The following is a 26401-nucleotide window of genomic DNA, read 5'->3' on the forward strand; positions in this document are numbered from 1 at the left end:
AGAAAACAGCTCCAGGCACAACCTGATGGCCCAACAGTAGAACTTTTTTTCTTTATGACCACCCTCTTCTTTGTTCTTGAAATACTCCTGCAGGAAAGAATTTAGCAGAAAAGTACCTATCAACTTTATCTCAACTCTATTAAATCAAATATGTACAAAACCCCCTATTGGTAGTGGCTTTTCTGTTTCACAGCAATCTTCTAGATACAAGGAGAAGAAGGAATTATGGAGTTTGGTAGTGGGATGAAGAAATGCCGCCTTCCATCCACAAACACTTCTTATAATCAATCCTCTGGGATGTTAAAGATGTATAGAGGCAAGTCTGACTGGGAGAGGCAGAGATGGGGTTTTGGAAAAAGAAGGCAGAACCACAAAGTTGGGAGGAAAAAGCTAGGCTGTTGTAACAACAGATACTCTCATATCATTGGAAATTTGGTAGACTAAGAGCATGTTAAGGAAGTCTGTTAAATAAACTAACATTTGTAAATTTCATTTGCTCCACAAATACTTCAAGGCTATGGGCATAGAACTTTGAAACACTGTAGGAGAATTAAATAACAGCTAACATTTATGAGCACCTGAGGTCGGTACTTTATCCCTCCCACCTCCACCCTATTTTACAGATGAAAATTCTAAGGCATAGGACAGTGAAGTGACCCGCCCAAGGTCACAGCTAATGTCGGAGCCAGGATTCAGTCTCAGGCACTCCAGCTCCAGAACTTACACTCTTAATCAGGATACAAACCTCTAAGTCCTTCTCTAGTTTCTTTGTGAAATTATTCTAATATGTTAGTTGTTTCAGAAGTATTTCCTGGCCTATGGCTTGGTTCATATCAAGCATTCTTTCCCACAAGCACTCCTTATCAGAGACACCATTCAATTCACTCTAGAGAGAGAAGGATCAAATCCTAAAAAGCCCGGAATGAAAACCAAATGTGTACTAAAAAAAGAGTCAGTATGTTCATATGACACTACCGAGACTACTTAAATAATGCTAGCAGATGTTCAGCAACAACTTTGATTTTCTTTAGGGGTGAGGACTCAGGTGCCCATGATAGTTTTATTAAATAAAACATTGCTTGTTTTCTTTCTTTAATATAAAATAGTAAGTAATAGATTTATGAATTGCTAAATTTTTATTGGTACCACAGTTTAGGACAATCTATACTTTTAAAAATAAAAATAATAATGATAACAAAAAATCAAATGAATTATTACCTTTCATGACCAAGTTAAGAATTACCAGCTAAAAAGACCCTTGTTTATACTGTATTCAATTTCTGACTGTCAAACTAAGACATCTCTTATTTTGTAAGCATCTGACCTATTTGAAAAAATTATAAATTATTTAAGGTTTCCTTTATTAAATTCACAACAACCCTATCTTGACAGCCACTCAAATACATAATAACTTTTTATCATAAAACCTGCAACAGCATTGAATACTAAATATTTCATGCATCTCTTCTGGGATGGTAACATTTGAATGAATATATATTTTCTTTCATGTTTTGTAAATTAGTTTTATGTCATCAGTACCTGTCAGTGGAACACTGTATAATATTGACAGAATAAAGAATTCTTCCACATTGGTTTATATTGCATTGTCTACCTCACTCCAAAGTTTTAGGACAGCCAGGGTTTAATCCAGCCCTGAAAATCTCAACGTAGATGGTATTTTATTAGTGGCAGTATGTACTACTTGAAAGGTTATATCAGAAAATTCTCTTTTGCCTTTGCCCTTACCCTTGCCCTTACCCTCTCCCTTCTCTTCTCTCTCTCTCTCTCTCTCTCTCTCTCTCTCTCTCTCTCTCTCTCTCTCTCTCTCTCCAGTCTCAGACTGCCTGACCAGATGCTCTCAAATAAGGCTATCTCTACTTAGCTTGAGAATAGTCCAGATCCAATGACATATATTGACCACCTTTTAGTCCATTTAACGTGTCCCCATAGGAGAGTCTGTAAATAATTATTATGTTAATTGTTATCAAGGATATTTTCTCTAGTCAGTCTTCTAAGGCAGTTTTGGCCAATGGAAATATGAACCACCAATGCAAGCCACATTTAATTCTAAGTTGTCCAGGACCCACATTTAAAAAGTAAAAAGGAACAGGTGAAATTAATTTTAATGATATATTTTACTTAACCCATTATATTAAAATATTATTTTTATATATCATCAATATAAACTAGATATTAAGGAGCTATTTTACATCTTTTATACTTAGTCTTCAAAACCTGGTGTGTATTGTATACTTAGGGTGCACCTCAACTCAGAGAAGCCATATTCAAGTCTGAATAGCCACATGTGGCTGGAGGCAACCATGGTCCTGGGGAAAGTTGAATTTCATATAGGTCATAGGAAAAATGATGACTGAAACATGACTCCCACCCTCAACGAGGATGAAGTGCAGGGGCATTCTTTTGGCTGGTGACCTTCCTTGGGGGGTACAGGGCTACCAACCTAAATGTACCTTTCTGCAAATTAGAGACCCTCTCCCTACCCCAAGTCATGTAACTCCCATCTTTCAGAAAATGGGCATAATATGATGATTCTGTTAAAACCAGATAATCCACTACCATCAGCCAGAAAACTATTTTAATAAATATGTAAACCCACAATGTCTACAAAGTAACTGAACCACCCTCCCTTAGTTGTGGCAGCTTTAGGCAGTGTACAACCTGCACAATTGTAATAGGAGCCCTGCTGGTTTCCTTGGCCTAATTCTAGCCATGGTTCCTTCTCCTGCCCCCAATCCCATCCCTGCCCTCTTCCCAACCAACGTCAGAAGAATGGGGCTCTTCAGAAAGTCCACTGCCCCTTACCCTGATCATAGCACAAATTGTGCTTGCTTTTTTTTTGGTATCCCAGACTCCTTTACCCATATCCCGCCCCCCCAACACACACACACACACACACACACACACACACACACACACACATGCTATCTTCCTCCTCTAAGGAAGGCTAATGGATGACCTACACTTCTAAATAACAACCTCTTCCAAATTCTATAAAAGCTAGGCAAAACCAAGACATTCCTCTTAACACAACTGATGGTTCCGATGGTAGTCCTTAATTCTGCATCCTGCATTTAATACAATTCATCATTTTCTCAGAGGCTTTTATATGATAAGCACCATTGCCACCATGGAAAGGAAAGTTTACCTTCTCAGTGAAATTAATCATAAGTATCATTGATCAAGTAAGAGGAAGAGCATCCTCCCAGAGCCCCTGAAATATTGCTAATTAAGCAGAAACCTGCCTTGCCTTTGGCTTTGGCCCTGCCTGACAGGCCCATCAGTTACACTATCTCCCTTCCCATTTCTCCACATCTCTGCCATGTAACACTGGAATCTCTGCTTACATTGATTCTTAAAGTGTGTTTTTTCCCTGCCTACCCAATTTTGTCATGATTGAGTTTACCACAGAGTAGAAGTATTGATATTCCATTTATATTTATTTCTAGAAATACATGGATTGAATGTTAGTATGATAAATTATACTTATACTATAAACTTCACTGTGGTTGAAATAACTAGTAATACCCTTGTTTTTAAGTAAGTTAATATTCTTCATTCAAAGCTGAGGGAATAGTATGACACTTTGAGTTTCTTATTTAATTTTTTATGTGTTTTTTTTTTAATATAATGATAAGTGGAATTGGCTTATCCATTAGGCACAAAAGCCACAGTGCTCAGGGCCCACAATACTTTTAGAGGCCAATTAAAATGTTTCCATTTCTTTTAAACTCAAATGGAAAATATAAATATAATACCACCTGGATTACTTTGTCTTTGTGCCAATGCAATTATAGAATTTTTAATATTTTTATGGATGAAGGGGTTCATGAAAGCAGAACTGTCTAAGAAAGTAGGGATGCAGCCCTACAATGGTTGTTACCATGACTCCCACTGAACAGTCTCACAGAAGCTCTGTTCTTTCTAAGCAAAAAGCATATTTCCTTCAAAATTTCCTTCCAACTATTTTTTTTTAAATTTCTCTAGCAAAATGATGAACTTAAGTTTTCCTAAGAATCTGAAGAGTTTAGAAAAAGAAGGCCTAGAATGTAAAGGTCTGGACTCTCTAACCTGTTTTCAAATTCACAAAGAAATTCTCTTCCAGCTAATACAGTTCAAGGTCAAAGGATATTCTGAACGTGCTAATTAAAATGTTAGCTACTGCTTGAGCAGAGGAAAACTAATTTTATTCACACATTTTAAGAGCGATTTATGAATGAGTGGGATAACATGTCAGACTATATCCCAGACCTTAATCGCTTATCAAAAGTTAAGCATTCGCTTATTTAATTCAAACCAAATCATTAAATACAAGTGCATTAAAAAGTAAAGTTAAAGTTAAAAGAAAATCAATAAGTCAGGTAAGTATTAGCATTACAGCCTCTATAAGCCTAAGATCACTTTTGAGGCTGTGGAATGTGTGAGTTGCTGACAAGGAAATGTGCTTGGCAAGGGGCCAGCAAGTGCATGAGGTAAAAACACGAGCAAAGTATGCAAATCCCTTAAATTAAAAGCAAAATGAATTTGAGCAGCAGACCTGGATTCCAGCCAGCACCCCTTACCTTAGCAAGACCTCAGGAGTCCGCATAGAGACTGGGAGGTGCTGGAACAAAAGAAGCTGCCACAGGGGCTTGAAGATACCTAGAGGTCAGGTGGGGGCATCAGCAAACATGAAGTAGCTGGGGAGTGCTGTCAAAAAGCCATAGGTGATGCTCAGTGAAAGGTGAGACTTGGCTGGCTTGCAGCAGCCACACCCAGGGAAGCTGTTTTTGACAAGGGCATGGGTAAGCAGTGGGTTGAAGGATTGAGCTACGGAGCAGCTGTGGCTACATAAGTAGAGCCTCCAGCAACCCTGCTCCTTCACATCATCAATCACCATCAGTGGCTTCATCTCCTACGGTCCTAATGCCAACCGGAGATGCCCTACATCCACACAGAGTTGGTGCCCATCTGATTGCAACTGGTTTTTATATAGGCTTAAAAATCTGACATAAAAAGGCTGAGGCTTGTGCAAAATCACATGGTTTCCTACAGCTATAGATTTGGAACTGTAAAATAGATGATATTTTATAATCGCTGTCATTTGAAAAGATAACTAAACATCATGCAACCAAAAAGGAGAAAAGTATTATGGAGTTTAGTTTGGAAATTAATAAAAATGTTGTTATTTTCCTAGATATTTTTTTTTTGGGGGGGGGGGATTTTAGATTTTTAAAATTTATAATGTGCTATCATGTCTTTTCTCGGTCTAAAACACTTACACTTAAATTTGTATTTGTAACTTTGGTTTTTTGTTGTTGTTGTGTTTTCTTAAAAAGACCTCTCTCCAGCCCTAACCAGTTTGGCTCAGTGGATAGAGCATTGGCCTACAGATTGAAAGGTCCCAGGTTCTATTCCGGTCAAGGGCATGTACCTTGGTTGCGGGCACATCCCCAGTAGGAGGTGTGCAGAAGGCAGCTGATCGATGTTTCTCTCTCATTGATGTTTCTAACTCTCTATCCCCCTCTCTTCCTCTCTGTAAAAAATCAATAAAATATATTTTTTTAAAGACCCCTCTCCATTATATAAGCTAATGGACCACAAACCTCTGCTTAGCCACAACTAGATGTGAGATCTAATTCCTTGATTGTTTCAGTGAAAAGAAACTTCTCTCTGGTTAGAAAAGACAAATGAAGGATGCTCTGGATCTTTGGGATAAGAAATGAAATGTCTTTGTATCAATTAAGGGTGAGCATAAGGTTCTGTTGTTTAGACTACACTATTTGCCTACTACTTATCCTAAGGAGATAGGTGACAAGGAGAAGTGAAGTGGTGGGTATATTTAAATACATTCTCAGCCAATTTGACCATATTTTAACATCATCATCACCAACTCATGGTGTATGCATCGTTAGGATAAACTCCATAGTCTCAATTCTCCAGTTTCTGCTTGTCACTTGGAGATATATGGGAAACTGAGAAGTGAGAGGTGGAGGGTTTTTTTCTGGCTGTGGAGACAACCAGCCTAGTTTTCCCATGTCTAGATCAGTTCATTGTAGCTGCTATATAGACAGTTAATAGAGAGAAACAGCATCATGGGAGCAACCCCCTTTTTCTCTGGTCTTCTTTACTGTCTGAACTATTTTGTGCTGAAAACTGGTACTGTGTTTTGATAAAGTAATTGAAGGAAGTCATTAGACTGAGGTGGCCCTAATGCCTTGGTAGCCTATGTAAACAAACCCAAATCTTGAGCTCGAGTCTACGCATTTGAATCTGAGGAAAAAAACCTCTTAAGAACAACGACGCACAAATAGTCAACTAGGCTCTCCCAAATGAGGGAACCATAAGCTATAGCCCATCAAATAACTTCCTTGCTTTGCTTTCTGCAGCTTCTCTATAAAAACCTTTGCCTGGTGGCTCCCGTCAGTGGAGCTCTCCTACCCACTTTTAGCTTTCTGCTGCCTGATTCAAATTGATGTTTGCTCAAATAAACTTGAAAGTTTTAATATGCCTCAGCTTACCCTTTAGCAGTTTCTAAACCTGCTCACTGTAGAAAAAAAAGATCAAAAAGTGGCAGCCATGTCTTTGTTCACAATTCTTATTCCTACAATTCTTGCCACTCCACTCCCATTCCCCAATTCTGTACTCAGTAAGCAAACCCTACTGCACAGTGATGATGCAGATGATGGTGATAATGACTGATATTTGTTGAACACTTACTAGAACACATTATACTCAGCACTTGTCATTAATCATCACATGAATCACCACAACAATACTTTGAGATAGGCACTGTCATTACTGGGGAAACTGAGACTTAAGGAGATTACTTAGCCAAAGTTTCAAATTGCAAATGACAGAACACAGTACATTTATATAAACCTTAAGACCTTGTAACCACTGATACAACCATATTAGAAAGTAATGCCAGGAGGTGGAAATCTTGTTGATCTTGATCTTTGCTGTAGACATTATAATGTTTGTTGAATGAATGACTGAGCATGCCTGGAGATCATTAAAATAGAAATTCCCAAAAGAGAGAGTCAATAGAGTAGAAGGTGATGGGCAGATGGAGTAAAAAATAATGAGCCCAGTGAATTGGGCCACAACTTGGAGAGCAAATCTATACAATTTGGATCTGTAGGTGTGCGTGGGGACAGGAATGTAGGGGGTAAGTGTAATTGTTATATTTTGGGCTTTGTGAATATTTAAACATCCTTATTGATTTTGTTAGTTATTAGCAGCAGGCTTTTTTTCCCCATATAATTTTTTTCTCATATTTAACTTGAAAATAGTAATAAGTAGCCATAAAGCTACCTCATTAGATTCACTTAATCCCCTCATCATGACTATGTTTACAGAAAAACGGTTGAAGATTATTATTTTAGGATTTATTTTTAAAAGTAATCAAAGTTGTGTGAAATAATCACTCTAATGTAAGCAAACTCATTATCTGTTAGTTCTTTTGATTTATTCTCTACATCATGCTCTTCCTTGCCATATACATTTTCTTAACACTTTTTAGACTTCTTAACACACTCTTTTTCTTTAAAAAAATCTGACTTCCTCTAAATTCATTCCTCCTTTTGCTTGTCCTCATCATCATGAATAAATTGTGTATGTATGAAGATGTCAGTGTTTATAGATGAACGATGTGAATCAGAATACATTAAACTGACACTGTCAGTCTTCTTTCAATACCACCTCAGGAGCATAAATTTCTCTTTTTTAGGAAAAAAAATCTTCCTACATAAAGGCATTCTCAGCTATTTAGGCCTAGTTTTCTGTGGTTATTCCAAATAAGTGTCAAAATTTGCAGTTAAATAATTGAGAAAGAGTTTTATACCTAGAAAAGTTTCAAGGGGAAGGTATTTAATACCCAGTTAGATGGGTTCCTTCCAAGAGGCACCACATAAGGACAGAGAATGCACACAGAGTTTTCTGCAAAGATGCTTAAGTTAATCTTATTTAAGCATTGACTTTCATTATAAAACCTGAGGCTCGGTGCATGAAAATTCATGTATTCTGGAGGGTCCCTCAGCCCAGCCTGCGCCATCTTGCAGTCCGGGACCGCTCAGGGGATGTCCACCTGCTGGTTTAGGCCCAATCCCCTGGGCCTAAACTGGCAGTCAGACATCCCTCTGGCAGCCCGGGAGCCCTTGGGCAGATGTCCAACTGTGGCTTAGGCTCACTTCCCACCACCACTGCTTTGCTCACAGTGGTCAGCCTGACTTGTGGCTGAGCAGAGCTCCTGCTGTGGGAGTGCACTGACCACCAGGGAGTAGCTCCTGCATTGAGCATCTGCTCCCTGGTGGTCAGTGCACATTATAGTGACCAGTCATTCCCGGTCAGTTGTTCGGCTGTTATGGTCAATTTGCATACTACCCTTTTATTATATAGGATTGGAGGGAGTTGTCCTGTATAAAAATGGCCTTTAGATATAATGAAATCATACTTAAGAATTGAGAGTTTCTTTGTATAAAAGACTAAAGGCCCAGTGCATGACATTCATGCACTTGGTGGGGGGAGGGGGGGTGTCCCTCAGTCTGGCCTGCACCCTCTCACAGTCCGGGAGCCCTCAGGGGATGTCTTAAGCCAGCAGTTGGACATCCTTAGCACCACTGCAGAGGCAGTAGAGGCTCCCACCACCACTGCTGCACTCGCCAGCCATGAGCCCAGCTCAGGGCTTCTGGCTGAGGAGCACTCCCCCTGTGGGAGCACACTGACCACCAGGGGGCAGCTCCTGCATTGAGCATCTGTCTCCTGGTGGTCAGTGAGCGTCATAGCGACTGGTCATTCTGCCATTTCGGTCAATTTGCATATTAGCCTATTATTATATAGGATTTTTTTAAATAGTCTTCTGAGTAAATATTAACAATACTTAAAATATGAATATATTTAAATAATAATACTTAAAACTTTTTCATCAGCTCATATTTAATAATCATCAGTGGGTTAATATTTTGTTTCTGTATCTTTAACTAATGAGAAGTGTCTATCAAGGACAGAAACACAAGAATATGGCACTTATGAAGCACAAATATTGTTGGACACTAGCTGTTTGTTTCACAGTCATATACCTGGAGGGAAAGTGGGCCATTACCTGCCACAGCTAACAAGATAAGATGAGGGACAACAAGGCTTGACATGGATTTATTATTTGATTGATGAATTTCTCAAATTTGAAATTAAATGAATTGGTAAAACAAGAAATTTCTTCTAAAAATAACTGAAGAATTCACAAAGTTTTAACTATATAGAATTTTCACAAATACCCCAATTTTCCTTTACTTTGAATTTTAACATTTATAGGAGGTGTTAAAGATGAAATGTTAGTTGACAAGAGGTAAAAAGTACCAGGGCTCTTACTTTGTCAAGTTTTTAGTGGCATGAGTAAAGGTTTTAAAAGTTAGAATTTACTTTCAGCGTTCTTTCCACTGTAATCACTATTTACAGATGACTTCCTTTCCCACTTTCTCAAGTGCCCATCTCCTTAAGAGAACTTGAGATCTGAGAGATAAATAAAGTAAGAGATCCATTGAGGTGGAAGAGTAAAGCTGAAGAGATTTGGGTGGAGGTTTCAATAGCCTAGGAGTTGTCAATAGCAATTATGCTATCTGACTTTGCAAATTTTTTTATGTTAAATGTTCAAAACAATCTTAACATGTAGCCATTTCAATTATACTCCCAAATCTTAGATGTGAGGCCATTAGTCTTAGAAACACACTTATTAAGCATGACTATTGGCTAAAACTTGGGGAGTCGTATTCCTGTAGGTTATACTTGGAGAAGAAATATTGAAATATATAAATGATGTAGGATGTAATGAATATTGCCATATATAATTCATTGGGGAAGTTTTGCCTATGTCTTAAACTTAAATAATTATTTCCAAAAATACATATATCCTCCAAACATATTAATTTGAATACATAATCCATATTTTCTTTTTTAAATTTGTGGTAACTTAAAAAAACACAATTGTCATAAAAATTAATTTTCATATACTGTACCTTAAACTCTAGATTTTTGTATATCCCCCAAATCTCTCTTAAACATTGGTTTTTCATGATCCAAATAGCAGAACAAAAATTAAAATAATGAATCATCTTGACTTTTTAAAGCACCCACATTTGTTGTTTTTAAAACAACATGAGGTGACTGACTGTAAATATCTTTCTCTGTGTGAAATTCTTCAGTGAGTTCAGTCAGTCACATATATATAGCTGTTTTGCCTGAGAATGGCTCTTTTGCTAAATTTTTGCATACATTTTGGCATCAAGTTGCAACATAACAGAAACATGATCAAAGTTAACATTTATATTAGCTGATTTTTAAAGTTTGAAATAACTGAATAGAAAAGTAAAAGAGAACAGTAGAAATTAAGAGTAAGATAAGTATTAATAAAGAAGAAAAAACAAAAATTTAGATTATTGCTTTGAAACCATATGGTCAGATGTTAGACTGTTTTTAAAAACTATCTTTACTGTTAAAATAACCTGCAGAGTCATATATAAAACCCTCTCTGTAGAGGTGATCATCAGTCTGACTTTTTCAGTTATCACTTCTTTATTATTCTTTATATTTTTACCATTATTATATGTATCCCTAATACTATAGTTTAGTTTTTCCCATATTTTTAATTCTATATAAGTTGAATCATACTGTATGAATTTTTGCTTTTTGCTCAACCTTAAGTTATTAGATCCATCCATGTTATTGTATATAATTACAGTCTGTTTCTTTCTAGTGCTGTGCAATATTTCACTGTGTGACTATATCTCAATCTTTTTATCCATCCCATTGTAAATGAGCATTTTGACTATTTTCTGTTTAAAATACATAAAATAAATATGTCTGTGAACATTTCTGGAGTACTTCTCCTGGTATATATAAACATGGTATATATAGACATATATCTATGTCTACGTATATCCCACCTATGGAGAAGTTTCTGGGTCATCAGATAATATTCATCTATTCAACTTTAATAAATAACACCTCCCTGATTTCCATAGTGGTGCATTAACTTATATTCTCACCAGTAGTGGAAGTTTCTGTGATTCTGTACCTTTACTGACACTTGAAAATCTAGACTTGACATTTTTTACCAATTTGATAGGTTTGTATGGATACCCCATTGTGGTTTTAATTTGCCTCTTCCTTATCACCAATGATACTGAATGTCTTATAAAATCAACCAAAGACCTGAATGCATATATGCATAACTCATGGACACACAAAAAAATAAAATGTTTATTTACCATTAGATACCTGTTTTATAAATGCCAATTTAAGTCTCTTGATATTTTTCTGTTGACTTATCTCTATTTTTCTTATTGGTTTGTATACATATTTTATATATTTTGAATAACAGCCTCTCCTTTTGTTGGTTATATGTCTTAGACGTATCCTGTGAGTCTTGCCTTTTCACTATCTTAATGATATCTCTTTTTTTTTCAGTTTTCATGTTACTTTTTATTCTTTGTGAACATATTTTACCAATAAACCATTTACTAAAACATTTAATCCAAAATATGAAACATCTACTCACCTCATTTCTCAAACATGAATTTTGTCCTCTCTCACATACTTTTTTTTAATATATATATATATATATAATGAGACCAATCTCTTTAAGGAATTTTTAAGTGAACAGTACAATGCTGAATGTTGAATAAGCACAGTGTTATACAGCAGATCTCTCTAACTTTTTCATTATATTCACCCTGTAATCTTCTGTTATATGGGGTCTTGATTCAAAAAAGGCCCCAATAAATATTTTTTAATTAAGTTAAAGAAAATCTATATTGAGGGAACTGCACTTCCTATTCCTCACAGCTTTAACCACTGGAAGTTCATGAACAATGAATTCACTTCACTCTTCCTGTTGGAACACCTCTGCTGAACTTTTGAACAAATCCTGGAATAAAGAGCTTGCTTATCAATCCCTCAGCGTTGTGGATACAGTCATCCTCCCTTCCATGGTTGGGCTTATCTGCTCAATGGGACTGATTGGCAACATCCTAATTGTATTCACTATAATAAGGTAAGGCTTCTTCTTCTTTCCCACAGTGTAGGGACATTCTGTACTCCCTAAGTGAATCCTTTTCTCCTTGGAGGATTTTTCTTAATGAAATCAGGTTTTGGAATATGTGCTTAAGATAATTAAAAAAGATTCTACAGATTTTTTTTTATCATGTATTAATAGCATCTGAGTTGCAGGTCTCAGGATGAAAAGACCTAGGCCAATGCTTACTGCTGAGTTAGTGAATTTTTAGAGCTATGATTCTCAATCTTAGCTACATATTAGAATCACTGAGGAGCTTTTAAGAATCTTAATCTACAATTTCACCCCAGACCAATGAAATTCAGAAACTCTGGAGGTTGAGCCCAGGCAGGGGTTGAAACTGTGAGGCAACCATTTTATTTTCTGGCAATAAGACATATTCTAAGAAACTGAGCTGGTTTGGCTGGTAAAAAGGCTCTCACTCACTTGGGCAAGAGAAAGACTCTACTTGATCCCCACAGACTTAAGCAGTCATACAGGGGGCTGTCCCCCTCAACACTGACCACCCTGAATAGGCCAAATGAGATACATAGTGACCCTGGGAAGCAAGCAGTGAACCAACATATGACTTTGCCAAAGGAAGACTAAAAACATATGTGAAACATATATACCAAAAAAAAAAAAAAAAAAAAAAGGCTTAAGCAAGATGGGCTCTCCAGAATAAGATGTTCTACATGACTTTTTTGTAAAGTAAGAGATGATAGATGCATTAGGAGGGTGACTATAAAGTAGTGAGACCAGATCATCACCAGTCTACTATACTTTAAACTTAGAGCAGGTCAAAGGAAACCAAATTAGAAAGTGTAGGAGGAAAATTGAGACAATTATAACATATTTCCCCTTTTATTCTTCAAGGAGAGACAAATGAACTCAGCCCCTTTACTCAAGTATTCTCCACAGCCATGGTGGGCCCTGGGAAACTATTTCAATAAAGGAAATGACATTTTCCTCCATTGAGTCCCCCCCTCCATGTCTTGAACACATCTTTCTTCCATCTACCGACGGGCCACTCGAAGAGAACAGAGACTCTCTAAGGAATGGCCTGTCTCCCAAAAATAAAAAGTTCCCGCTCTGCCATTCCCTGCCTTCAACTTCCTGTCAAGGCAACTAATTAACACTAAATCATAATTTACTGAGACACTTTACTTTTTAACCCTCCCAATGGTGCCTACATTTTACACAGAGATGACAACAGGGACAGTGTATTAACCTGAAGGAATACTGCTGGTCAAATGGTGGAATACAAGCTGCTAAGAAGGGAAAATGCTCAGAATAAGGCCTCTTCTCCCCGCCCACCCACCCCCCACCCCGACCCAGCTTAAATCAAACTAGCAGTTCCCTTTGACCCACCCCTCTACTGTTTCCATGAAGTTGCAGTCAGGCTGTCCTCTAGGGCAGAGGTCAGCAAACTGCGGATCGCAAGCCACATGCGGCTCTTTGGCCCTTTTAGTGTGGTTCTTCCACAAAATACCACGTCCGGGCGCACACGTACAGTGCGAAGTTGACTTAAAACTTTAAGTAAAGTTTATTAAGTTAATTTTAGGGAACGTTATAGAGTGAAAGAAGATGTAGTGTCAAGGATTGAGAAAGGTATGTTGAAATGGTTTGGATATATATAGAGAGGATGAACAAAAGGAGATAGACAAAACAAGTATACAAGACGAGTGTGGATGGGAGAGTTGGAAGGGGTCGACCTCAGCGAATGTACCTCAATCAGATTGAGGACGTTTTTAGCAAAGGCTAGCTTAGGAGTACCCTAATTAAGTTAATAACAATGTACCTACCTATATAGTTTAAGTTTTAAAAATTTGGCTCTCAAAAGACATTTCAATCATTGTACTGTTGATATTTGGCTCTGTTGACTAATGAGTTTGCCAACCACTGCTCTAGGGCAACAGTCATCTTGGCTGGGGCTGGAGTATCAACTTTCAAGGCAGCCCACTCACGCACCTGGCTAGTTGGTGCTGGTTGTTGCAGGAGGCCTCAATTCCTCTCCAGGTGGACCTCTCCATAGAGTTACTTGAATATTCTCACAAGATGGCAGCTGGCTTCCCCAGAGAAAATGATCCAAGAGAGAGCAAGGAGAAAACTCCACAAAGCTTTTATGTCCTAATTTTAAAATGTCACACACTGTCATTTTCACCATATACTATTGGTCAAAAATGAGTTACTAAGTGCAACCGCACTCAAAAAGAGGGAATTAGGCTCCATGTTTTGGAAGCAATAGCTAAGAATGTACAGACACATTTTTAAACCACTGCAGTTAGGTCTCAGGCACATAGTTCAAACTGTTTAAATATACTAGGCATTTATATGTACACTTATATAAGTTTCCCTTTAACTTTTAAAATCCATTTTGGCCATTGAAAATTTGTAACAGGTGACATACATTGAAGAAGGTGCATACTTTGGATGTCAGTCTTCAGTTTCCATTCATTTCTTTCAGGTCAAGGAAAAAAACTATTCCTGACATTTACATCTGCAACCTGGCTGTGGCTGATCTGGTCCACATTGTCGGAATGCCCTTTCTTATTCACCAGTGGGCCCGGGGAGGGGAGTGGGTATTTGGGGGGCCTCTCTGCACCATCATTACATCCCTGGATACCTGCAACCAGTTTGCCTGTAGTGCCATCATGACTGTAATGAGTGTGGACAGGTAAGTGAAGAGACTCTGAAATATCTAACGTAATTCAGAGGTGCCTGTGTTTCGTACTTTAAGCAACATCAGAGCTGGTTTATAACAGCAAGGCTTTTTTTCCTTATTGTGGAACTGATTACATAAGAATGTTTGTTCCCATTTTCACAGAAGTCTATTTTAATGGAAAGCTTAAAACACTAAAATCTTTTTTCCAATCATTCTTTTTTACCTCAGTTTTATTTACAACTCACTACAATATAAAAGGATTTCAAAATCATGGAAAGTTGCAAACTAGAATGAATGCCCCCATGATTCTTGCAATAAGGAAGCTGAGGCCCCAAGAAGTGAGGATATTTGCGAAGGGCACAGAGGGAGTCCATGACAGAGCTGAGAACTGAAGTGGGTATCCTCACTCCCTGTCAGGGCTATTTCCTGTATGTTCAAAGTCTCACACACTCTTTCTATTACCTAGCAGCCTAATGGAATCAGTGGAGTAGATATGGACTCCTACACAGATATAAGGAAATATCCCAGTACCAGGAAGACCATCTTTTACACTCATCATTATGCCTGGTTAATGCAAATGCTGCCATTTTACATCATTAGCAATGTATTCTCCTGTGCTCTGGAGTGTGCCACAGCCATGTCACCAACCATGTAAGCTAATGTTATTTGAGAAGATGAGAGTGATGGTGAGCACTTACAGGGCCAATGAGTGGTGGGGCCCAGTTCAGGCCCAGGCTGTCTCTAAAGTTGGCAGGTGGCTTATAATTATCTCACCATCTGACCTCTTTCAGAAATATGAAGCCAGGATGAGCCCTGCATCATCCAGATGCAGGTCTTCCCCAATCAGAAGCAAGTCCTAAAAGACAACAGTAACACACACAACAGGAATTGTCTGAGAGCAGCCCACCTAAAATCTCGATCCACATTCGTCCCACCCAACCCAATTCCAGCACACTTGATCCCCCTTGCTCTGATATTCCTTGCTCCAAATAAATCACATAGTCTAATTTAGTGTGTGTGTGTGTGTGTGTGTGTGTGTGTGTGTTGCTGTTTTTGTTGTTGTTGTTTATTGTCTAGCTTCCCTCTACCCCTCAAATATAAATTCCACAAATGCAGGTTTGATCAATGATCTATCCCAAGTGTCCGTGTAACAGTGCCTGGCAAGTGGGGGCTCAAAAAACATTGATGAATGAATGACCGTCAGTCTTGAGGGCTGTGTTAAATTTCCTGGGTCCATCCAGGACTTCTTCCTGAGCTCTGACCGTTTTGCTTGTCCAAGTGGGCCCTTGAGGTGGGGAAGTTATGAGTAGTTCTTCCGATGGATGAACAAAGCAATGGCAAGGCTGGATTATTATTCAGACACGAATAGTAATAGTAATGTTTGATGCATTTTTTAAATCTTGCTGATTTTCTGCAAAAGAATTCTCCAAATACAGAGTGTATTTCTCAAGTTATAATTAACATCACATTTTTCAGTCAATGTACTGTGTAGGTCTGGATAATTCATCTGATGCCAGCCAATGCTGACGGTGCCTTGAGTGAAGCCTGGCCAGCTTGCCAGGGTTCCAACACTAGAGAGAGGGCCCTGCACAGGGCAGGCCTCTGCAGAAAAGCGACCTAGAGTACAGGCCTTCCCAACCACAACACCGTTCTTGGAGATAATAAAACCTGCTTGATACACTGTACTCTGAATAAGGAGAATATTGGCTTTTCCTTTCATTGCACCTCTTCTGTGACCCTCTTACTCTACAACCTCTACCCCCAGCAAAACTCTGCTTTTTTAAATACCTTTGATTCCAGATCTGAACACTTTTTTTCATCCTTTAGCTTTTAGTTGACTCTTAAAAATTCTCCTTGGATTTGCTAGGGAACTAAATATGTTTGATATATCAGGATTTCAAGTTTGACTAATGATTACCCTTTTTTTCTGGATCAAAAATGGAAAAAAGAAAAGAAAGAAGAAAAAGACTTCTCCATAAAATGAGCCCATTTCCCCCTCAAGCCTGCAGCCTAAGTTCCCTGAGGAATTTGCAATTGTCTACACTAGTCATTTTGTTTATCCTTGCTGTGATTTATCTGAACTAAACCCCCAAAGTGCCTGGGGACTCTACTGAAAAGCTATCTGAGCAAAATGCTGTCCCATGGCCCGAACCTCTCCCTCCAGCCAGTGCACTTCCCTCTTCCTGCCTCTACATCAGTCAATCCAAAGGGGCAGAGGGCCCCTGCCTCCCGGGGGAAATCCCTGTTCAGAGACCAAGTTTAAGGAGCCTCATCTACAAGGAAAGCACCTTTGTAAAGAGAGAGTTGGCAGGGCAGAATTTTACCCTCTTCAGTGTGTTTGTGGAAGTGACAGCTATTTCAGAGAGTGGTCTATTCAGACTTGTAGGGTCAAGAGTTGTTTTCTGTATAGGTGCCAGCCAGCTCTTAAAAAATACTATAGCTTTCTTTTACCCTGATAGCGGTATGCTTCAGGGAGAATGATAATACTAATAATTTACTCTTGTCATGAACCATTCATTGTTGGAGCTCAGTGCTTTTATTGATTATTCCCAAACCCTTTTTAACTGGCTTTGCAGGTACTTGGCTCTCGTCCAACCATTTCGACTTACAAGTTGGAGAACGAGGTACAAGACCATCCGCATCAATTTGGGCCTCTGGGCAGCTTCCTTTATCCTGACGTTGCCTGTCTGGGTCTACTCAAAGGTCATCACGTTTGAAGACGGTGTGGAGAGTTGTGCTTTTGATTTAGCATCCCCTGACGATGTGCTCCGGTAGGTTGTTACAACTTAAGAAAAATGGAGTTGAATTAAGTTATGAAGTGCTTCAGCCTCGCTGTCTGCATGCCATGTCCTTGGGGATCCTCTGCCCGACAGTCTCCCCACTTAGTTGCCTGCCTTCCATAATCAAGTTGATCGTCTGATTTCTAAGAGAGGGTAACCTTTAGAAAAAGATTTTGAGTTTAGTCATGTAACTTTAGTGGGCACAAATATATCTAAATATGGATTTTAAAGACCCCTGGCAGCCAGACACAGCAGAAACACAGCGATCAAGGGAGGGACAGAATTTCAAAAAGGGTCTCAGAGTTCCTGAGACGCAAACCTTATTAATATTCAGATGGAGTTTGGTTGAGTTGTGTGTCCCCCAAAAGATATATTGCCCTCAGCATCTATGAATGTGACCTTATTTAGAAATAAGGTCCTTGTAGATATGTCAAGTGAAGATGAGGTCATACTGGATTAAGGTGGGTCCCCTAGCCAGGGACTGGTATCCTGATAAGGATAGGAAGACTTGAAGATACACAGAGAGAAAGAACATCTGTGAACACAGAGACAGAGATTGGGGGAATGTGTCTACAAGTCAAGGAACCCCAAGGATTGCCAGAACCCACCAGAGGCCAGGAGAGAGGCAGGGAGCAGATTTTCCCTCAGAGCCTCCAAAAGGAACCAGCCCTGCTGACACCTTGATCTCAGACCCTTGGCCTCCAGTTCTGTAAGACAATGCATTTCTGTCTATTTAGCTACCCAGTTTGTGGTAATGTGTTACAACAGCTGTATATAACTAATGCAGACACCAACACAGGCATTTCTTACATTTTAATTTGAAAAGAAAAAGTCAAAAAAGTTTTTATTTGAAATTTTTAACATAGCATTGAAGTCTATGACTAAACATTTTTTGATCACTTACTAAGCACAAGATACTGTGCTAGGTGCATTTTATATACATCCATACACTATCTCAAGTCAATATGGTGGGTTCCTTTTCCCATCCACCACTTTTCTTTTTTTTTTTTTTGCAGGTGATGAATTTTATTTTGTAAAACATTCAAAACATTATAAGCCAGTTTTGCATGTTGATATAACTGGAGATATGAGTTGGAACAACCCCTGATGTCCAAATAGTTGTTCTAGCTATGGGCCACCATCACATACAATTCACTTGAAGTACTTAGTGAATTTGGTTAATTATCTTCTTTCCTTGCTTCTTATTTGAAAATGTAAATATTCCCCAGAGGATTATCCTGTTTTACTGTTGACAGATACCTCTGGAGTCCAACACATATGCAATTTTTAAACTGGCTTTACTATTCACAGAAGCAACTAGAACTCCCCTGGTTCTCAGAGAAATCCTAAACTTTATTCTTTTTTTTTCTTTCTTGATTAAGGTATTACATATGTGAGTCTTTATCCTCCCACTGCCCCCCACTCCCCTTCTCATGCCCTCACCCCCCTGGTGTCTGTGTCCATTGGTCATGCCCATATGCATGCATACAAGGCCTTTGGTTGATCTCTTGCCTTACCCCCTCCCCTACCTTCCCTCTGAGGTTGGATGGTCTGATTGATGCTTCTTTGTCTCTGGATCTGTTTTTGTTCATCAGTTTATGTTGTTCATTATATTCCACAAATGACTAAGATTATGTAATATTTATCTTTCTCTGATTGGCTTATTTCGCTTAGCATCATGCCCTCCAGTTCCATCCAACACCCTTTCTTGATAAAAACCCTCATCAAAATGGGAATAGAGGGATCATACCTCAACATAATAAAAGCCTTATATGACAAAGCTACAGCTAACATCATACTCAATGGGCAAAAACTAAAACAATTTCACCTAAGAACAGGAACGAGATAGGGATGCCCACTTTCACCACTCCTGTTCGACATAATACTGGAAGTGCAAGCCATAGCAATTAGACAAGAAGAAGAAAAGGCATCCAAATTTGAAAAGAAGATGTAAAACTGCCATTATTAACAGATGACATGATACTGTACATAGAAAACCCTAAAGACTCCATCAAAAAATTATTAGACTTAATAAATGAATTCAGCAATGTAGCAGGATACAAAATTAATGCCAAAAAATCTATGGAATTTTTATACACCAATAGTGAACTTACAGAAAGAGAGATTTAAAAACAATCCCATTTACCATGGCACCAAAACAATTAAATTACCTAGGAATAAACTTAACTAAGGAGGTAAAAGACCTGTACTCGGAAAACTACAGGACGTTGAAAAAAGAGATAGATGGAAGAACATACCATGTTCATGGATTGGTAGAATCAACATCATTAAAATGTGCATACTACCAAAAGCTATCTACAGATTCAATGCACTCCCCATTAAAATACCAACAGCATATTTCACAGACCTAGAACGAACTCTCCAAAAATTCTTCTGGAATAATAAAAAAAACCTGAATAGCTGCAGCAATGCTGAGAAAGAAGAACAAGGTAGGAGGGATCTCAATACCAGATATCAAGCTGTATTACAAAGCCACTGTTCTCAAAACTGCCTGGTACTGGCACAAGAACAGACATATAGACCAATGGAATAGAATAGAGAACCCAGAAATTGACCCAAAAAACTATGCTCAATTAATATTTGACAAAAGAAGCAAGAATATACAAAGGAGTCAAGACAGTCTCTTCAATAAATGGTGTTGGAAAAATTGGACAGACACATGCAAAAAAAAATGAAACTAAACCACCAACTTACACCATACACAAAAATAAACTCAAAATGGATAAACATAAGACGGGAAACCATAAAAATATTAGAGGAATCCACAGGCAGCAAAATCTCAGACATATACCGAAGCAATATCTTCACCTATACAGCTCCTCAGGCAATGGAAACTAAAGAGAAAATAAACAAATGGGATTACATCAAAATAAAAAGCTTCTGTACAGCAAAAGAAACCATCAACAAAACAACAAGAAAGCCCACTGCATGGGAGAACATGTTTGCCAATGTTATCACTGATAAGGGTTTAATCTCCAACATTTAAGGGAACTCATACAACTTAACAAAAGAAAGATAAAGAACCCAATCAAAAAAATGGGCAACGGACCTAAATAGGTACTTTTTGAAAGAGGACATAAGGATGGCCAAGAGACATATGAAAACATACTCAAATTCACTAATCATCTGAGAGATGTAAATCAAAACGACAATGTGGTACCATCTCACACCTGTCAGAATGACAAGAGCTGGTGAGGATGCGGAGAAAAAGGAACCCTCATGCACTGCTGGTGGGAATGCAGACTGGTGCAGCCACTGTGGAGAACAGTATGGAGTTTCTTCAAAAAACAAAAAATGGAACTCCCATTTGACCCAGGGATCCCACTTCTATGAATATATCCCAAGAAACTAGAAATGCCAATCAGAAAGGATATATGCACCCCTATGTTCATAGCAGCACAATTTACCATAGCTAAGATTTGGAAACAGCCTAAGTACACATCAGCAGATGAGTGAATTAAAAAACTGTGGTACATCTACACAATGGAATACTACACTGCAGTAAGAAAGAAGGAATTCTTACCATTTCCCATCCACCACTTTTAAACAGATGGGTTGCTTGGGCATAGACATAACCCAAGAGGGCTGAAGGTAGGGGGTCTGCAAGGCCACAAATCCTGTAACAGCAAGCTCCCGAGGAGTGCACCACTGATGGGATTGATTATCTGTTATTTCTCCCACCAGCATTGGCTGCACACACAAACAGAAACTATCAGCCAGTCTAAAGGTGAAATGGTACTTAATTACAGGCATTGGCAGGTTAATATGGACCTCAACCTCTCTAAAAGAAGAGCACAACCTGAGGCTCACTATCTGACTACAGGACTTTGGTCTGTGTCAAAGAAATACAAAAGATTAATTATTTTGCACTGACAGCTGCTTCTTCTATTTTTGGTTGGTTATCATAAATGATATTCTGAGTTTTTGGCCTCTGTTGTTTCTCCTAGAATTAAATCCTTACAGTGAAATGGAGTTTCTGTGCTACCTCAGAGTCCCTCTGGTACCAGGTTTTCTTCTCTCTTTCTCTCTCTCTCTCTCTCTCTCTCTCTCTCTCTCTCTCTCTCTCTCTCTCTCCCTCCCTTCCTCCTCTCTGCTTTTCTCTGCCTCTGTCCACACCCATCCAGCCTGAGCTGCCTCCCTTCACCAACACCTGGCATCTGTGCAAAACTGGAATTGGCTTGCCTGAGACTTCCCCCTGGCAAAGCACTGAGGGAAAGACGGGCGATTTTACAATAGGCCCTTTGAGAGGCCGTCTCAGTCCTTGGCTACAAGGATGGGCTGGCTGTACAGCTCAACTGTCCATCTGGGTTCAAATCCCCCCTCTGCCACTTACTAGCTGGCTAGCCTTGAGCAAACCACTTACCCCCTCTGTGCCTTAGCTTCTTCTTCTGTAAAATATGGATAATAATGCCATTGTACAGATTCAGCGGGTTAAAATATCTAAAGCACTCAGATCATGGCCTAATACATAGTAAATGCTATCTGCTATTGCCTGCTATTGCTAATAACACTAATAATAATAATAATAATAATAATAATAATAATAATAATAAGTATCCTTACCCATTCCATACTCAGTAGTGCTGGCCTTGGCTGCTGGAAAGATAAGCATCAGTGTCAATGAACAATGAGGAAAGCACCCAAAGATGCTTAATTCTTTTCCCCAAGGACTTCCTCCTGGGCCCTGAAAAATCAGAGAATTATGCCTTATTAACTGTAAACGCCAGTGCCTAGCATTGTGAATGTAACAGGCATGTCCTCTCTCTCTCTCATTTCGCAGGTACACACTTTATTTGACGATAACAACTTTTTTTTTCCCTTTGCCTTTGATTTTGGTGTGCTATATTTTAATTTTATGTTATACTTGGGAGATGTATCAACAGAATAAGGATGCTGGATGGTAAGTGTTTGCCTTATTTCTCTTGATTTATTAAAAGAACAATGCATGGGTTCTCTAAAGCTGTTGAATACTACCCTTTTCACTGTATCTTCTATTTCTGCCTTTATTCTTTTGTTTCTGTTTTGATTGCTAAAAATATCAACATTATGAATAAGTACAATAATAAATTTTGCTAAACTCTTGCCGTTAAGTATGTGGAATCTGAGTCCTTGTTCTAATGTACTCCAAGGAGCAGTTTTATTAATTTTTTCTTCCTGTCTTTCATTGTTTCTAATAAAAGGTTAAGACTAAAACAGTCCTCCTTCAGAAATATACAAGAGCATATTTAATTTAGTTTTGTTCCTAAAAGTGGGTAATTAAAATGATATAATATAAACTTTCTGCATGTCCCTCTCAATATTATTTTCCCCCAACAACAGCTTTTCAAATATTCAAAGTTTTGAATTTGAGATCCTGTAAGACTACTTTATTTTATCATAGATATTAATAATACATTAATAAAATATCTTGTATGTTAAAAAAGAACAATACAGAGATCCTAAGGCAACAACAACAGAAATTTAAACAGCAATCACTTGACACATACTATACTTAGATATATAGGCGTTAATGTCTATGTGAGGCATTTTCTGAAAATAAGACATGTTCTGGATCAGATATTTGAGGGTCTGTCAGTGATAAACATTGAAATTATCAAGGTAATATTTTCATTAAAAAGTGTAAGCAGAACTCAAGATTCTATTTAAAGAATAATTTTATATTTGTCATCAACAGTGTTATTTAAATGTTTTGTACATTTTACAGACTTGTGTACATATGTAAGTATCCTACATGATGTGTATAACTTCAAATTTTTGTTTTAGTTTTTTAATTTATAGAAATATCTCATTAGTATTTGAATACTTAGGACAATGTTAATTAGAACTAAATAAAAACAAAGACTTATATAAAGACAATAAACTAGGGGTAGACCTTTAAAGATACTTGTCTCCAAAACCACATGAATAAATATAAATTATTCTCTACTTGAAACTGTACATAACAATTTGTTTAAATGCATAAATCAGTGTTTTTATAAAACATGTTGGGTTACAAAATATTAAAATTTGTTCTTAGACTAGATTGTTGTATTTGTTTTGAAAAGTTGAGATTCCTGGGTTTCACACACCTGCCACATATGACACTATAAAGGTTTTTTTAAAAAGAATAGGTGAACAATGTATTCACCATTGGTCAAAATTTGTGGCAAACCTTGGTACCAAAGGTTTAAATGGTCTATTGGCCCACAACAATTTTTTCCCACTTAAAATTTCTTGAAATTCTTTGGAAATTTTACATTCTTCAAGGGTGGTCTATTTAGAATGGGAAAGGGAAGCGGCCACAGTTATAGGGGGAAAATACCTCCTAGATGTATCACAGGGAGTTGAGGTGGTGGGAAAGTTAAAATGGAATATTAAGACACTGGCAGCTGTTCTTTCTCATTTTATTCTATCATATATTTATATCAGTATGAACTTGTGTATTTGATACTTTGGGCTTTAATGCAATAGTATGTTATTTATTTTGTTTCTTAAAATCTTCCAGCTTTGGGAAAATTTTAACAGGAATGACAAAACCTTTTTACAATGCTCTGAGTAAATAAGAATAAAAAGGAGCTTCATATTGCCCTGCATCCATTCTTTACTGTCCAAAAAGTTCTAGGACCCCATTGCCCTGCAGTTTCTAGGGGTTTTTTTTACGTTCTATCCTAACGTTGCCTTTGCAGTTACAATCCCTGTGTCCCAAGGCAGAGGGTCATGAAGCTGACAAAGATGGTACTGGTGCTGGTAGCAGTCTTCGTCCTAAGTGCTGCCCCCTATCACGTCATCCAGCTGGTGAACTTACAGATGCAGCAGCCCACGCTGGCTTTCTATGTGACCTATTACCTCTCCATCTGTCTCAGCTATGCCAGCAGCAGCATTAACCCTTTTCTCTACATCCTGCTGAGTGGAAACTTCCAGAAACGCCTGCCTGGACTGCGAAGGAGAGTGATTGAGAGGGAAAGCCACAACATGGAAAACACCTTGAAATCAAGCTTTTAGGAGAGTGTATAGATCATCAATCACCTCAACGGGCTTGTCTAAGTTATTGGTATTATTAGAAGGGCAAACGGTGACTCTTAGTAGCATGGAACAGAAGGGTAACCATTCAATGCAATGAGTGTAATATGCTAACTTTAGTAAGATATGAAATATGTATCTGCACTTGAGAGTAGGGAATGGAACAGTCTAAGATACCCAACTCCATGGTTGTGTGTTATTTCAGCATGTTATAAACTACTCACTGATAAAAGTGGCCATCCATGATCATCGACTAAAAACTCACCAAGGAATCTCAGTTTGCCATCACTACTTTGGTCTCACTGTAACAGTGCCCTTGAGGTTGGGGGGGGCGGGCGGGGATGACCTTATAATGAAGACTTAAATTTGGCCATTTTTTATCTACAAAAATGTCAATTTCATGTGGTACAATCAAATGTCTTCAACACTCAGTTTTACCTGTTAGCATAACAGTTACCATGTATAAGATTACATGTAACAAAACTGTGAAGTAAGTATTGCCTCAGTTTACTAAGTTCAGAAAGGTTAAGTGATAGGCCTAATGCTGCCCAACTACATAAGAGCTGGGCTGAAATCCAGGTCTGCCTATTTTTGTCTTTTTATTGCATTACCTTGGCAACCTGTACCTATCATTAAGGAGGAAACCACTAAATAATTTGAATATGGGGGTTGCTTTTTTCTACAGCCCCACAAGGAAAGAAACTCTGAAAAATATTAGTTGATAGTTTTTTTTGTGTGTGTTTTTTTAAATATATTTTATTGATTTTCTACAGAGAGGAAGGGAGAGAGACAGAGAGCTAGAAACATCGATGAGAGAGATACATCGATCAGCTGCCTCCTGCACATCTCCCACTGGGGACGTGCCCGCAACCAAGGTACATGCCCTTGACCGGAATCGAACCTGGGACCCTTCAGTCCGCAGGCCGACGCTCTATCCACTGAGCCAAACCGGTTTCGGCAGTTGATAGTTTTAAGCATATTCTTTTGCATTTAGCATTGTTCTCATGCCTACAAATTATAGACACCGGTATCTCCATTTTAATAAAGATATTCTTCAGGATGTTAACATATACTTAGTTACATAATTTTTGAGTTACAGTACATGTTTGTTCAAGGGTACAAAAGTAATTAGCTCTTAAATTTGTGGGTGTTCACATATGTTATATGTATCTATCTTTTCCTCTTTTGGTTTGTATAAAACATGCACTTTGATATAGTAAGGAAAGAAAAAAATGCTTTTAAAGCCTGTATTCTTGACAAAGGTAAAGCTTTTTATTTTTTGTGTGAATGAAATCTGTAAACCCACCTCCTACATCTAAATACATAAACCTGCTTGCTCCAAGGACATCTGAAACTGATTTTTCATCAGCCCTTAATATAAGAGCCACAGAGACCAACTTTTTTAATCTAATCTCCATTTTTATATATTGTCGAGACTCTTGACTTTCAACCCAATGTTATTGGTTCTAGGTATTTTAGAGGGTTCTTTGAAACAAAGTAGACCTAAATGCATATCTGGATGAAAGGTCGTGTAAACAATGTGAAAACTACGAGCAGGTCACATCTGAGGTGTTTTAGTTCTGTAATTGAGATCTGGAGAGCTACCCAGAGGCTGGATGCTCTTTTATCATTTTGATCAAAAGTTGTGTCATGGCCATCATTCCAAGGGCCTTCATTCTCACTTCTCTAAGGTGCAACAGACAGGGTCCAGTGATTAACTGACTTCTGAAGACCCAACGCTGGTGTTATCACTTGATAACTGAAGAGCAATTGAAGCATTTACCTCCATTGTCTTTTTTAATAAGAAAACACTGTTATTATAAAGACGTAAGTGGTTTTAAACCAATAGGCATTTTTCTAATAGCATTTCCAATAGGCCTCAAATAATTC

General features: G+C 38.1%; 1 protein-coding gene across 1 annotated transcript; it reads left to right on the forward strand.

The window, feature by feature from the left end:
- Positions 1–11864: 11864 nt before the first annotated feature.
- MCHR2 (melanin concentrating hormone receptor 2) lies at positions 11865–24493 on the forward strand. Its single transcript, XM_036316251.1, has 5 exons — positions 11865–12046; positions 14514–14723; positions 17288–17482; positions 22293–22412; positions 24178–24493. Exons 1-5 carry the CDS (start codon positions 11865–11867, stop codon positions 24491–24493), a joined length of 1023 nt encoding a protein of 340 aa, XP_036172144.1.
- The last annotated feature ends 1908 nt before the right edge of the window (positions 24494–26401 follow it).

The sequence above is a fragment of the Myotis myotis genome, unplaced genomic scaffold, assembly GCF_014108235.1.
Source record: "Myotis myotis isolate mMyoMyo1 unplaced genomic scaffold, mMyoMyo1.p scaffold_m19_p_7, whole genome shotgun sequence".
Taxonomy (NCBI): Eukaryota; Metazoa; Chordata; class Mammalia; order Chiroptera; family Vespertilionidae; genus Myotis; species Myotis myotis.